At 60.4% G+C, this 12702-nt stretch overlaps 1 protein-coding gene across 1 annotated transcript; it reads right to left on the bottom strand.

Moving 5' to 3' along the window:
• Positions 1 to 759: 759 nt before the first annotated feature.
• LOC129066227 (cytochrome c oxidase assembly factor 8) lies at positions 760 to 12465 on the bottom strand. Its single transcript, XM_054567771.1, has 5 exons — positions 12320 to 12465; positions 3966 to 4163; positions 2817 to 2880; positions 2425 to 2515; positions 760 to 1210 (listed from the first exon to the last, which is right to left on the bottom strand). Exons 1-5 carry the CDS (start codon positions 12440 to 12442, stop codon positions 1108 to 1110), a joined length of 579 nt encoding a protein of 192 aa, XP_054423746.1. The 5' UTR covers positions 12443 to 12465; the 3' UTR covers positions 760 to 1107.
• Between the last annotated feature and the right edge of the window lie 237 nt (positions 12466 to 12702).

Genomic DNA, 12702 nt, shown 5'->3' with positions numbered 1-12702 from the left:
TACCACCGGAGGTTGCTGTTTATTCCGGTGCCACTTTACCCGGAGAGAAGGTGACCTTCTGATGACCTTGACACAGTCAGTGAATTTGAGGGGCTGAGAGGAGGGATTAAAAGCCAAGCAACAACCCACGCCTCCTGGGCTGGTCCACTCGGAGCCAGGAACCCCACCCGGGGCCGAGCCCTGCCGGCATGCTTCCCCCTCGCCGCTGGGCAGACGCAGGGTCTGTCTCACTGGCTGGTGACAGGCTGGGGACCTGCGGTGAGCAGCACTAGAGGAGGGAAGGATACGCTGCTGTTTCTGGGAAACCGCGCTGCGCGCTGCTCGGCTCACGGACTCTACGCTCCGGTGAAGGGACCGGGAGCCCCCGCCACGGGCGCCCGACCGAGGGGCCGGCAAAGCCCCGGCGCCCACCCCGGCCTGCGCGCAGCCCTCACGGAGCGCAGGGCGACGCGCTCCCTCCGGCTCGGGCCACTTCTCCCTGGAAATCAGCCGTACATTACAAGTCAGAGGAAAAACCCACTCTTACTACTCTAGGGCCTCATTGTGGAATAAAAGCTGTTTGCCCAGGGGCTTTTGGTGGATCCCACACGTCCACGGAGGACATGTGCGCCGACGTGGCAGGTGTCCCCTCCGGCGGCCCCCCGGTGGCCACACGGTTCCGGGGCGCGGCGCAGAGGGGCGGCCGGCACGCGCACCTCGCTGGAACGCCCGCGGGACCGGCTGCCGCCCGCTGACCCAGTGTCCGCGCCGGCGCGGGGGCGTGGGCCCCGCCACCTACGTGGCCGGTGACCCTGCAGCAGCTCCCCAGTTGCTGTCATCCGAGGAGTCCAACTTTTCAGGTGACGTTTTACTAATATTTTCATATTCCTCTATTTCCAATGGGTAGAACGTCACTTCTGTGGCCAAGAGCCAGCCGGAGTCTGGGCAGGACGGAGCCCCTGGCCCCAGCAAACCAGGCCTGCGTCCTCCCAGGCTGTCCGGTGGCGACGTGAACCCAGGGCCCCAGGAAGAAGGGGTGGGACTCGCGTCACTCATGGGCTTTCAGGTCCCTCGGCAACAGGCCCCGAACCAGCGCCTCTCGGAAAGCCCGGGGCGCGGGGCGGGCTCCTATCTGCTCGTCCTCTGCTTCAGGCCCAGCTTGTTCCAAACCCTCTCCAGCGCCACTCTGCCCATGAAGAAGGTGATGGCAAAATTGCGCCTGTACCAGTCCCTGCAAAGGAACAGAGAGCGTGTGACACACCGCGGGCAGGGGGCGGCGCCCTCCCTCCTCGGCCCTCCGGAGAGCCGGCCCGTCCCCGAAGCCTCCCCCGCAGCGGGCACGTCGCAGGCCGCGGGGCCCAGCACCGCGGGGCCCAGAGCCACGCAGGCCCCGCCGGCCCCGCCGGTTTCTGCCAAAAGGCCTCGGAAGCCCGGGCCTGAGCGGCGTCCTTGGAGCGACGCGGTCGCTGAGGCGGGGCTGGGGGGGCCATGCTGCTCTGGCGCCCCATCCGCATGAGACACACGTGATGGAAGCGCCCCACCGTGAGACACCTGCGCACCCCCAGGGCCGGCACCGTGGACACCGCGCCCTCCTTCTGCAGGGGACCTGAGCTTTCACGCGGACGGTGTCTCCGAACCCTCAGCTCCACGTCGTCCCGTCCCAGGGCTGGGGCGGAGCCGCTCGCCTCTGCGCTGGCCCGTGGCTCAGGGCCCAGCCGCGCCTGCAGACCCACCCTGAGGACGGCGCTGCGCAGGCGGAGCCAGGACGCCTCCAGGACCAGGACGGACCCCGCGCCCACTGGCAGCGCTCGGCCCTCGCAGGCTGGGCGGCCCGGGACGAGAGCTCCTGGCCCAGGGCCCCAGCGCGCGACCGCGGAACTTCTGGTCCCGACTGGGCTCAGAAAAGCAGCGGCCAGAGGTCAAAGGCCTGCTTCCGCGAGGCTTCGCTCGCTCAGGTAGAAACCTTCTCCACACGAGAGCCACCCTTCTGTTCCTGTCACTGGTGCTACAAACAGGAAGCGGTGCCCTGAATGCAGAGAAAGGCAGCCAGGATCCCCGGCTGGCGGGGCTCCGTGGACTGAGCACCGGCCTGCGAACCGAGAGGCTGCCGGTTCAATGCCCACTCAGGGCACAGGCCTGGGTTGTGGACCAGGTCTCGGGGGGCAGGGGGGCGCGTGAGAGGCAACAACACGTGGATGTTTCTCTCCCTCTCTTTCTCCTTCCCTTCCCCCCTCTCTAAAAATAAACTAAAATCTTAAAAAAATTTTTTAAATTAAAAAAGAAATAACTTTCCACTGTAAATCTTATCTAAAAGTGCAAATACTGTGTTCAGAGCAACTTCTCCCTTTGATATAAACATGAACGTCGTTTATCTTGGGTAAAAAAAGAATCCTACCCACTACGGATGTGATACTCGAATTCTTAGGAGAAAGAGAGAACACCTACCTATTATAATACATGTGCTTCTGAAAATTTTTACATAAAAACTCCTTGTAAAACTCAGCCATTTCTTCTGCATTCAATGTCGCTTTTTGACCTGAAAATAAATGTCAATTTCAACATTAATACTTAAGGGAAAGGAACCCACAAACAACTAACTGGGACTTCGACCGTGACCGGAGCCCCGGGACCTGGCAGGAGGGGCTGGGGGAGGCGGGCAGGGAGGTCACCGGTCAGGAATGACCCAGAACCACCAGGGGGAGCGGGACGGGGCAGAGCGCTGTCCCACGGAGGGGGCCCTGAGTGGCGGCCCGGCAGGGGACCCCAATTCGCCCCCGACCCTCTCCTCTTTTCGCCTCCTCGCGCCCTCAGCCACGGAGAAGGGTAAGCGGACTGACCTGATTCAGCTCTCAGTCCCAGGCCTTTCGCCTTCAGTCTCGAGTGAATAAACTCTTCTTTTTCCTGAAAGACGACAACATCAGGACCCCTTTCTCCCGCCCCGTCTCCCCGGCCAGGACACGGTCCACCGAGCTGTGGCGGGGCCCGGACACGGGTTCCCGGGGAACGGCCTCTCAAAGCCTGTTGTCAGCCGTCAGAATTGGGCTGCAAGCTCCGCGCGCGAGACGGGGTTGGGAAAGGAGCTGTTTGGTGAGCTCTGGGAGGCACAGAACGGGGTGCGCCCGCGGGTGGGACGCGGCCCACCCACACGGAGAAACCTGCGCGCTGAAGGCTTTCCTGCGGGCTGAGCGCGGCTTCACCTTTTCTCGTGCGGTTCCTTCATGGGCGCGCTGCCAAGAGCCCCGAACTTTGGGAGGAATGAGAACACACCACAGAAACCCCCGTGTCATGCACGTGGACGCCGCCCCCCACAGCCGCTGCCCAGGCTCTGGCTGTGCTGCCCGCTTTGCCTCCTTCAAAGTCTCGGGGTCTGTGAGCCCATGAGTGAGCGACACGCCCTGTGTACAGTTACAGGTTGATTTTAGAAGTACATGCAGCCCCGACTGGCGTGGCTCAGTGAACCGAGCACCGGCCTGCAAACCAGAGGGTCGCCAGTTCGATTCCCAGTCGGGGCGCAGGCCTGGGTTGCGGGCCAGGTCCCCGGTGGAGGGGGTGTGAGAGGTGACCACACATGGATGCTTCTCTCCCTCTTTCTCCCTCCCTTCCCCTCTCTCTGAAAATAAATAAAGCCTTTCTTAAAAAAAAAAACCAAAAAAAAAAAAACACAACAACTCAGCCTTAAAAATAGTAATAAAAAGCCCATACATGTATCCATGCAAGCACAGGTATATGGGCGGGGGGAGGGACAGACTGAGACACCACCAAACACAGGGCGCCCACAAGTCCTTGGGAATGATGTACGCGTAAGTAAACCAATTTTGCCGGGTTAACTGACATAAACAAGAATTAAGTTCCTAGGGCGTCTCATCAATGTTATAAGGACATGGAACCAAAGGCTTTCGGAGAACCTGCTGTGACCGAGGCAAAGGAAACACTAAAGACTTAGCGCCCCCAAGTGGCCAACTGGGTTACTGCTCATCCTGACTCACCTTGCGGAAGGTCACATTCTGGTTGGCCCAGAACTGCTGGTTCCACTCTTGGGTTTCTTGTCTTAACTCTCTGAGCTTTTGTTCTGCCGCCGACTCGTCCTCAGGGATGTAAAAGTGGACGGGCCGAAGGTTGGAATGTTTGTCTGGGGGTCCTATCCAGTCATGGTGAGACTTCCTTGGAGGGCGGAACCTTGAGACCTTTGACGAAATGAACGCGTTTAGCACACAACTAAACCAAACCCCGGAGTTAGAAAATGAGCAACAGTCCAGATTTACGGAAGGTCCTGGTTTTAAAGGACGATGGGAAATATTAACATTGACATTACCGCAAACACATTCAACACAGGCGCCGGAACAATTCGACACTAACGCAAAGTGAGAATCTCAACGTGGACTCTGCACCGTATACAAAGATTGCCTCAACGTGGGTCAAAGCCCTAAATGTAAAATCTAAAGCTAAAAAGCTTGTGAAATGCAGTAGAAAATTGTACAACCTTGGGTTAGGCAAAGATTTCAAAGGCTTGTTCAGTACCAAAAATATAATCCATAAAACCAAACACAGATGGCCGGACGTCACCAGAGCCAACAGCCGGCTCTGCTACGGCCGCCGTGAGGACGGGGAGGGCCGCCACCGGCCAGGGGAACGCGCGCAGGGCTGCAGGGGGCCTTGTTTCCAGGGTGCGTGAAGGCTCCTTAAAGCTCAATAGTGAGAAAACAGGCAACTCAATTAGGAATGGCCGAAGTACCACAATGACAGTTTCTCTGAAGATAAACAGCAGACAAGCATATAAAAACATGCTAACGGCATCAGTCACCACGGGACTGCGAATCAAAGCCTCAGCAACGCACCACTGCACTCCTGCTGACCCGGCTAAAAACAAACAAAAACCAACAATACGGACAGTCAAACAATGGAGCTCCCAGACAAGGCTCCAGGGAATGCAAACCGGCATAGCCACTGCGGGTGGGGGCAGGGGGGGGGTGGGCGGTCCTGCCAGATCACAGGCGCCCTTGGCCCGCAGCCCCGCCGGCTGCCGCCGCTCCTGGGCTGATTTTCCAAGACGAATGAGTACGTGTGTTCACATGAAAACCTGTACATGACTGTTTAGAGTGGCTTTATTTATAACCACGCAGATCTGGGAACAGCCCAACGCCCTTCCTCCGGTCCGTGGCGAGTCTCAACAAGGATACGGCTCCTCCGCAGAGAGCTGGGGGCGCCTCGGCGAGCGCCGGCCCCGTGCTGCGGAAGCGGCCGCCCGCCAGAGGCTGCGTGACCCCCTGAGACTCTGTGGGAGGACAGGCTGGGGTGGACGCAAAAACGTTCTGTGTCTTGCATTGTGGTGGGCACGTTTGTCGGGAGTGAGTTTTGCTGAATGTAAATTGGACTTCAACAAGCCTGATGTTAAATTTTTTTTTTTACTTATTTATAAGTAAATTTTATTTACTTATTTTTAGAGAGCGGAGGAGGAAGAGAAGGACAGAAGCATCAGTCAGTTCCCTCTTCCACGCCCTCAGTGGGGGACCTGGCCCGCAGCCCAGGCCTGTGCCCTGACTGGGAATTGAACTGGTGACCTTTCAGTCTGCAGGCGGGCGCTCAGTCCACTGGGCCCCACCAGCCAGGGCTGATGTGAAAATTAAAAGGCCACTTAGTTCATCAAAAGACTACCTTTCCATTTGGGTTTCAAAGGATCGATGTCACCGAAGTTCACAGGGGGAAAATACCATTCCAATCGCAAGCCTCGCACACCTCAGTTTTTAAAAAGCCAACTCAGCCAAGGCACCGCGGAGAACAAGGGTTCCTGGGCCCAGGCCTCCCTCCGGAACCACCACAAAACCGGTGAGCAGCAGGCGGGGGCAAGCCACTGATGTGGGGCGCCCAGGCGGACCCCCAACCATCCCAAGCAAGGGCCAGGTCCCACCGAGGACAGGCCACGTGGTTCCACCTGTGGGACGTTCTGGGGAAAGCGCCCAGGTCAGCGCTGCGAGTAGAGGGGTCTTGAGGGGCCGCCTCGATCTCACTGGGGTGGGGGCCGCAAAGGGTTACACAGTTGCCAAAACTCATCAAACGCACCCTCTCAGTGGGTGTGTGTATTCATTTTACTGCAGGCAAGTCACACCTCGCTGAAGTCAATAAATGCACATCATCTTCAAAAAGCTTGATTTAGAAGAATGATTTGGTGGAAAGGGATGCAAAGTTTAACTAGGTGAGGCAATTACTGGTGAGGGAGCCTCAGAATGCTGAGTTTAGAGCGAGCCAGAAGTCACTGCGGGGGGGGGGGGGGGGGGGGGCTTCCGGCCCTGACCGCTGTGGCCTGGTGGGTTGAGCGCCGTCCTGCAAACCCAAAGGTCGCAGGTTCAACGCCCAGGCAGGGCACCTGCCTGGGCTGCGGCTGGGGCCCCAGCAGGGGGCGCGCGAGAGGCAGCCATGCACGGACGTCTCTCCCCCTCCCTCTCTCCCTCCTAGCCCTCTCTCTAAAAGTAAATAAATCTTTAAAGAAAGGAGTGTCTTCCACAGCTGCCAGTCGTTGGTGAGCTTGTTTCCACTCCTCCCTTCTCGCCGATTCAAACGCCGTCGTTTGTTTCCACGTTTGCTGGCACCCGTACGGGGCTCTGGGCGGCCCCGCAAAGCGCAGCTGCGCCGTGAGCAGCACAGCTCGAGGGGAACGTGCCGGCGGGAGGCCCGGCGCGTCTGCAGGGCGGGCGGCTCGCCGCTCTCACACGGGGGACGCCCGCCGCCCACCCGGACCCGCGGGCCTCCTGATCGGCAGGGCGGGCGCGGCAGGTCGGCCGGCGCGGGGCTTAGAATCCCGCTCGGGCGCGGGCTGCCCTCCGTGGGTCTTACGTCGTCACCCCGCGTTCCTAGCGCAGCATCCCACCCCCGCAGCCCCCGTTTGCGTGTGAAACAAGAGCCCCCAGAAGTCCCTCCGCGGACATGTCCGGACCCCCCCCCCCCCGCCCCAACCCATCCCCGGCCTCAGCTCCTGCCGCTCAGCTGTCCTTGGACGCCGGATGCACCGCCCACGGGGGCCCCCAGCAACAGCCCGCCCCCCCCCCGCACTAGAGAATCAGCTCCGCCAGCAGCAAGGGGCAAAGGGAAGGTCCCCCCAACCTCCGGATGACGACCCCTCCGCCGCCTGCCCCCCAGGCCCCCGCCGGAGGCATTGCAGGCGCCGTCCCAGCGAGGCGGGGAGCTCCTGGGGCGCCCCCCCCCAAACACCCAGCCCGCCTCTGTTCCCCGAAAACCGCCACTTCAAAGGGAGGGGGATAGGGTGGGGGAGAACGTCCTTCTGTAAAAGGAAATGTCGCTTTGAAGTCTGAATAATTGCTGTCGTTCCGGGTTCTGGCAGCACAAGCTTCCCCGCGGCGGCGTGGGGAGGGCGGCCGCGGATGGAGGACCTGCTGCGACCTGACAGCGCCCGGGCCGGCGGCGGCGGCACGCCCCAGCCTGTCCCAGGGCGCCTCCAGCGCCGCGCCCCCCAGCGTTCGTCCCTGGAGGTGACCCGCCGGCTCCCCCTGCGCATCCTGCCGTTGCCGCGCGGCTCCCGTCCCTCGGCCCCTCCGCAGGGTCCCAGGGCCTCCCTGCACCCGTCCTGCCGGGGCCTCTCCTTCTAGACGCCAGGACTCAGCGGCGAGACCTGTCCCTGCGTCCCCTTCCCGGCCAGTGCCCGCACCCAACCACAAGCGCACCCCTGAGTCCCGGCAACAGGCAAGGACGAGAGGAGCGGAACCTGGCAAGACGTAGGGCACGTGCGGCGGTCCGGTCCCGGTCCCCGTCCCGGCTCCTCTGACAGGGGGACCCGAAAGCCTCTTCCTTCTGGAGGGTTGGAGAACCGTAGACAAACCAGCACACCACCGCAAGGGACCGGTACCTTGGAACCGAGATGACTTGCTACCGGGGCACGAGGCTGGTTTAACGTCAGAAAAGCCACCGATCCCGACAGAACTCGCCCCCAAGGAAGTAGCCTTCTAAAAAAATAATAATAAATATATATATATATATAAAAATATGAGGTCAAGGTTCTAGAACACAGGTGTCAATTCACAGGAAACGCACAGGTCCGAGGGGCATGCTACGTCACACCATGGGGACTCAATCGGCAAGATCCAGATGGCGGGAACTTTTAAAGGACTCACCCTCTCCCCGCCCCAGATGAACTGCTTAAAAAAAGGAAGGGGCCCTGGCTGGTGTGGCTCAGAGGACTGAGCGCCAGCCTGCGACCCACACGGTCTCCAGTTCCATTCCCGGTCAGGGCCCAGGCCTGGGCGGCGGGCCAGGGCCCCAGCAGGGGGCGCGTGAGAGGCCGCCACACACGGCTGTTTCTCTCCCTTTCTTCCTCCCTCCGCCCCCCTCTCCAAAAGTAAATAGATAAAATCTTTAAAATAAAAAGGGGGGGATGCAGCCAAAACCTACAGATTAAAAGAGATACCAATCATGACATGTAGACCTTATTTCTATCATGATAAAAGCAAACTGTAAAAGAAAAGAGTCCTCCCTGCCCTGACCCGCATGGCTCAGCGGGTCGGGCGTGGTCCCGTACACCGAAAGGTCGCCGGTTCGATTCCCAGTCAGGGCACAGGCCTGGGGTGTGGGTTTAATCCCGAGCGGGGGTGCATATGGGAAGCAACCAATCAATCTTTCTCACATAGATGTTTGTCTCTCTCTTAGAGGATAAGGAAATAAACCTTTAAGAAAAAGCCATTCCTGACACTTCTAAGACAACCCAAGAAATTTGAGCATTATCATTTGCTGGAATTACTTATTATAATATTTTTAGGAGTAACAATGGTATTATGTTTACATATCTTTTTCAAGTCCCTACCTTTCAAAGATACTGAAATAACTGCAAATGAAGTTCCATGTCTGATAACTGCCACTAAATTACCCAGGAAGGGGGACGGCACGGGGGTCAGGATGAACTAGGCAGCCACGAACAGGCGACTGGAGGAGCGGGTGCTGGACACAGAGCGATTCTTTATATGTGCCCATCTCTGCGCACATTGTAAATTCATCCTCAGTAACAGGAAGAGCAAATCAGTGAGTCAGGGGAATCATCGGTGTTAGCAGAGTGGGGCGACCGCGCCGCTTCCCGGGGCGAGGAGGGGCCCTTGGGAACCTCACTGCGCCGAGCAGTGGGGGCGGAGCCACGCTCGCCACCCGCCGGGCAAACCTCCAAAGACAGAGTTCCGTGGGGGAAAAAGGAACCTTTTACTTGATGGCAGGTTTCTGCCTAAAATATCCAGGCAGAAGGGGAAAGGAAAAGTCGGAGTGTGACATCAGAAACAGCTGTTTAAACATTTGTCGCTCCCACTGCTCCAAAGGCGCCAGAACTGAAAACAGCAGAACCAAAGCCTCCCGCAGTGCCGGCTACGACCCCCTGGCCTTAGGAGATAAGGGTAAGTTCCTGCCTCAAAGCCGTTTCCGCCAAGACACCCCAAGAAAACCACTGTCGCCTCCGCCAGCTCAGTGCCCGGTTGTGCCTGGAACCTCTTCTCCCGCCCCAAGTGTCATGCACAGGGGCGGCCCAGCGTCTCCCGGTCCAGCTCCAGGCGCCTCTCCGAGGGGGCGTCCCAGGCCTCGGCGCACAGCCCGCACCGGCCGCCCCCTCGGGGGAAAGGACCTGCTGCCTTTCTGCTTCCCGGCGGCAGCGCTCGCTTCCGAAGTCCTCCCCGCAGAGGCCCTGCGGCCGAGTGCCCGTGGGAGGGCCCGCCCCCTAGCCAGCGAGGGCCCGTGTGGCTGGCAGGGGCCGAGTCTCTAGTCACCCCCGAGCAGCGCGCATCCCTCCTCCATTTGCTGGCGGGGGGGGGGGGGTGTCCCGATACAGTGGCATGAGGACCCCGGGCTGCGAGAGCGGGACTCCTCGGGGGTCCCCCTGTGCGGCACGTCACCGGTCCATTACCCGACCCCTCCAGGTTCCAAATTCCTCGCCTTTACCATAATGGAGCTAAACATGGTTTTTAAAGTCTTCCCGTCCCCCCTTTAACTTTCACCGACTATTTGCTGAGACCCTTTACACTAGAGATGCCCGTGTTATCTTCAAAGTCCTGTGAGCCGACCTCTCACCAGTGTCTCTGGTTTGAGTTTCAACTTCCTCTTACAATGTTTACGCCGCATTTGGCAGGTTGCGGATCATTCCCCTGAATGAAAACGCAGGCGAAGCACAGGTCAGCAGCTCCGCTGCTGGCTGGCTGTGAATGCTGCCTCTCCACGCGAGGGCCTGCTCCGTCGCTCTTTGTGACCCAGAAATCACTAGGAGGAAAACGGAATGCCCGTCCTCCGGCCACAGGAGCGTTACCAAGTCCGTATATGCTCCTTATGTGCGGGCGTTACCCTCTGAGAGAAGCGTTCAGCCTTACTGTCCCCGTGTCCTCTCCAGTAAAACGGGGCGACAGAAGCAAGGATGCCACGGACTCTGGGGAAGCAGTGCGTCCCCAGCTCTGGGGAACCCTCCGGCGCTGCCCGCGGGCGCGCCGTGCACCCCGGCCATCACTGCCCACAGCAGCGGCGCAGACGGCCAACGTCGGCGCACCTCCCGTGACCGGTGGCGCTCCGACCGGAGAGCGGGAGAGGCTCCCCTTGAAGTCCTGCAGTGTCACCTCGCTAAACCTGGGGTCGGGTGAGGGGGCGGGGAGGCTGGACAAACGGAGGAAACAAGTACACAGACAGCCGCCCAGCGCGAGGCTGCACCCCAGAGCCCCCACATCAGGGTCCCAGGTGGGGCCACGCGGTGTCCAGTCTTCCCTGTGGTCAAGGTTGCAGACAAGTTCAGAAACCAGGGACTTCGTTAAACTACACAGATGAGGGGTAAGCAAGCAGGAAGCAGTCCAAGAACACTCCACTACTGGCGGAGTTCCCAAGCCTAAGCCTACGTTCCTTAATACTTTTCTACTAAAAACTGCTGCCCAGCGATCGGGGAGGGAATCCGCGGTGCAGTCCCCTTACCTCGGCAGAGAGGAGGGCGGGCAAGAGGGAATGAAACGCGCCAGGATGAACTGGACACACAGGATTAAAGCTTATCTGCTCAGATGACGATCAAGCGAGGTTTACGACCTGGGACTCTGAAGACAACCCGATAGCGCAAGACAAAGCCTGAAAGACAGCCACTTCTGGGTGCCGCAGGACTCTGATGACTGGCGGGAAGCACGCAAAGATGCGACCGGCGCACAAGGAAACACGAGCGGCCCCGGGAGAGAACTGCTCCTTTCCGCCGCTGCCATACTGAGGACGGCGGGGCCCCACAGCCTAAAACACGCCGCCTGTCACAACGCTGGGACGGGGCGGGGTCCGTCGGGTGGATAGGCAGCCCCATCACCACCACCAAACACCTTCGTGCGCGGCGCAGGACCCGAGGTGCGGGACGAGGCAGGGCAGCAGGGGGCGCCTCCCGGGGATCGGGGCCCCGCGGGGCCGGCGCTGCTTGCCTGGCCAGGGCGCCCGGGGGACCTGCTCAGGGCCGTTCTGCCTCGCGGGAGATGCTGGGTGGGGGGCGGTTTCTATGGTCTACGAACAGAGGTCAGAGCCGCCACCCCTGTACAAGGGAGGGACCCAGCGTCTGGAGGACCCGTTGCCCTGGTAACTCCTCGTCTGAACAGTCAACTGGACAGACCTTCGAAGCCACGTTTATGAAAGACTGTTAGTAACAGCAGACCGAAAGCGACGACTGTTTACAAAGGCAGACACACTTTGGATTCTTCAAATTGGCTCTTCTGTGTCCTTCTTTAATGGTGTTTCAAGCAGGCTTTCCAGCCAGCCTGTCGGCAAACTGGTGTGTTTCCAGGCTTTGTCCGACTATTTCACCTGCCAGCGCTCTCACGTGGCCGTGGGAACAAAGGCCTCCAACTCCCCCCCACACACATCCCTCCCCGGAGGAGCGCCGCTCACAGGACCTGCCCGCCGGACACGAACCTCCGCGCCCTCGGGCCAGGACACGCGCACACGCGCAGTTTCCACAGAAGAAAAAGGGGTCAACGCGAAGTCCTACAAAATGCGATGACAAAGTTTGCCAGCGCTTGAACAAATACACCAACAATGTTTTCTTAGCACTACTCAGCTTAACGAAAGCAAAATGCAGGTAAATAAAAAAAAAAAACACACATGCTGTGCGCACCAAGCGCTCTTTAAGGAACAGTCACCCTCGAGGAGGAACGAGGCACGGACCAACCGCCAGCTGCCTCTGCGACAGCAGCAAGTCCGGCAGCGGCGCGGGCGCGGAGGCCCGGCTCCGCAGACCAAGCAGCAGACCGGGGACCCGGGGGCGCGGCGGCGGCCGCAGCGGGGCCCGCAGGTGCAGGGCGCACCAAGTGTCCCAGGGGCGCGGGCACCGTCCCAGCCCAACCTCTCCGGGAGCCCCGCTCACCCGACTGGGCGCTGCATCCCTGCACTCGGCGCCACGCTCGGGGGCGAACCGACAGCCGCGGCCGGTGAGGGCGCGGCTCAGAGGAAGGACACGGCTCCTACCCAGGGCTCGCCAGGCGGCCATGGCCGGCGTTCCCCTGGCTCCCACGGTGCAGTCGCGACGGCGCGCGGGGCTGCCTTACGGCAGGTCGCAAAGCCAGAGGGCGGGGAGCGGCGGGCCGACCGTGTGCGTTCCCCGCGTGAGAAGGGCTGCGGGGGCGACTGGACGGCGCGGGCGGCCTCGGCAGCCGCTTCCTGGCCGCGGTCATCCCTGGCTGCCGCACAAGGCGACTAGCGGCGCGCTCGGCACAGAGCACAACGCGGCAGCAGAGGACGATTTCCCAG

This window comes from Pteronotus mesoamericanus, unplaced genomic scaffold (genome assembly GCF_021234165.1).
Source record: "Pteronotus mesoamericanus isolate MK-2021 breed Mesoamerican mustached bat unplaced genomic scaffold, CSHL_Meso_final contig_192, whole genome shotgun sequence".
Classification (NCBI taxonomy): domain Eukaryota; kingdom Metazoa; phylum Chordata; class Mammalia; order Chiroptera; family Mormoopidae; genus Pteronotus; species Pteronotus mesoamericanus.
Note: the sequence above shows the minus strand (reverse complement) of the source record. Positions and strands in the feature narration are given on the sequence as shown.

What these genes read in the sequence shown, in the direction of transcription:
- LOC129066227 (XM_054567771.1), bottom strand. Translation starts at nt 12,442, where the DNA reads ATGGCCGCCTGGCGAGCCCTGGGTAGGAGCCGTGTCCTTCCTCTGAGC. An exon ending in GGGACTGAGAGCTGAATCAG is followed by an intron (nt 2,516 to 2,816) that starts GTCAGTCCGCTT and finishes ATTTATTTTCAG; the next exon opens with GTCAAAAAGCGACATTGAAT. An exon ending in AAGCACATGTATTATAATAG is followed by an intron (nt 1,211 to 2,424) that starts GTAGGTGTTCTC and finishes GTTCCTTTGCAG; the next exon opens with GGACTGGTACAGGCGCAATT.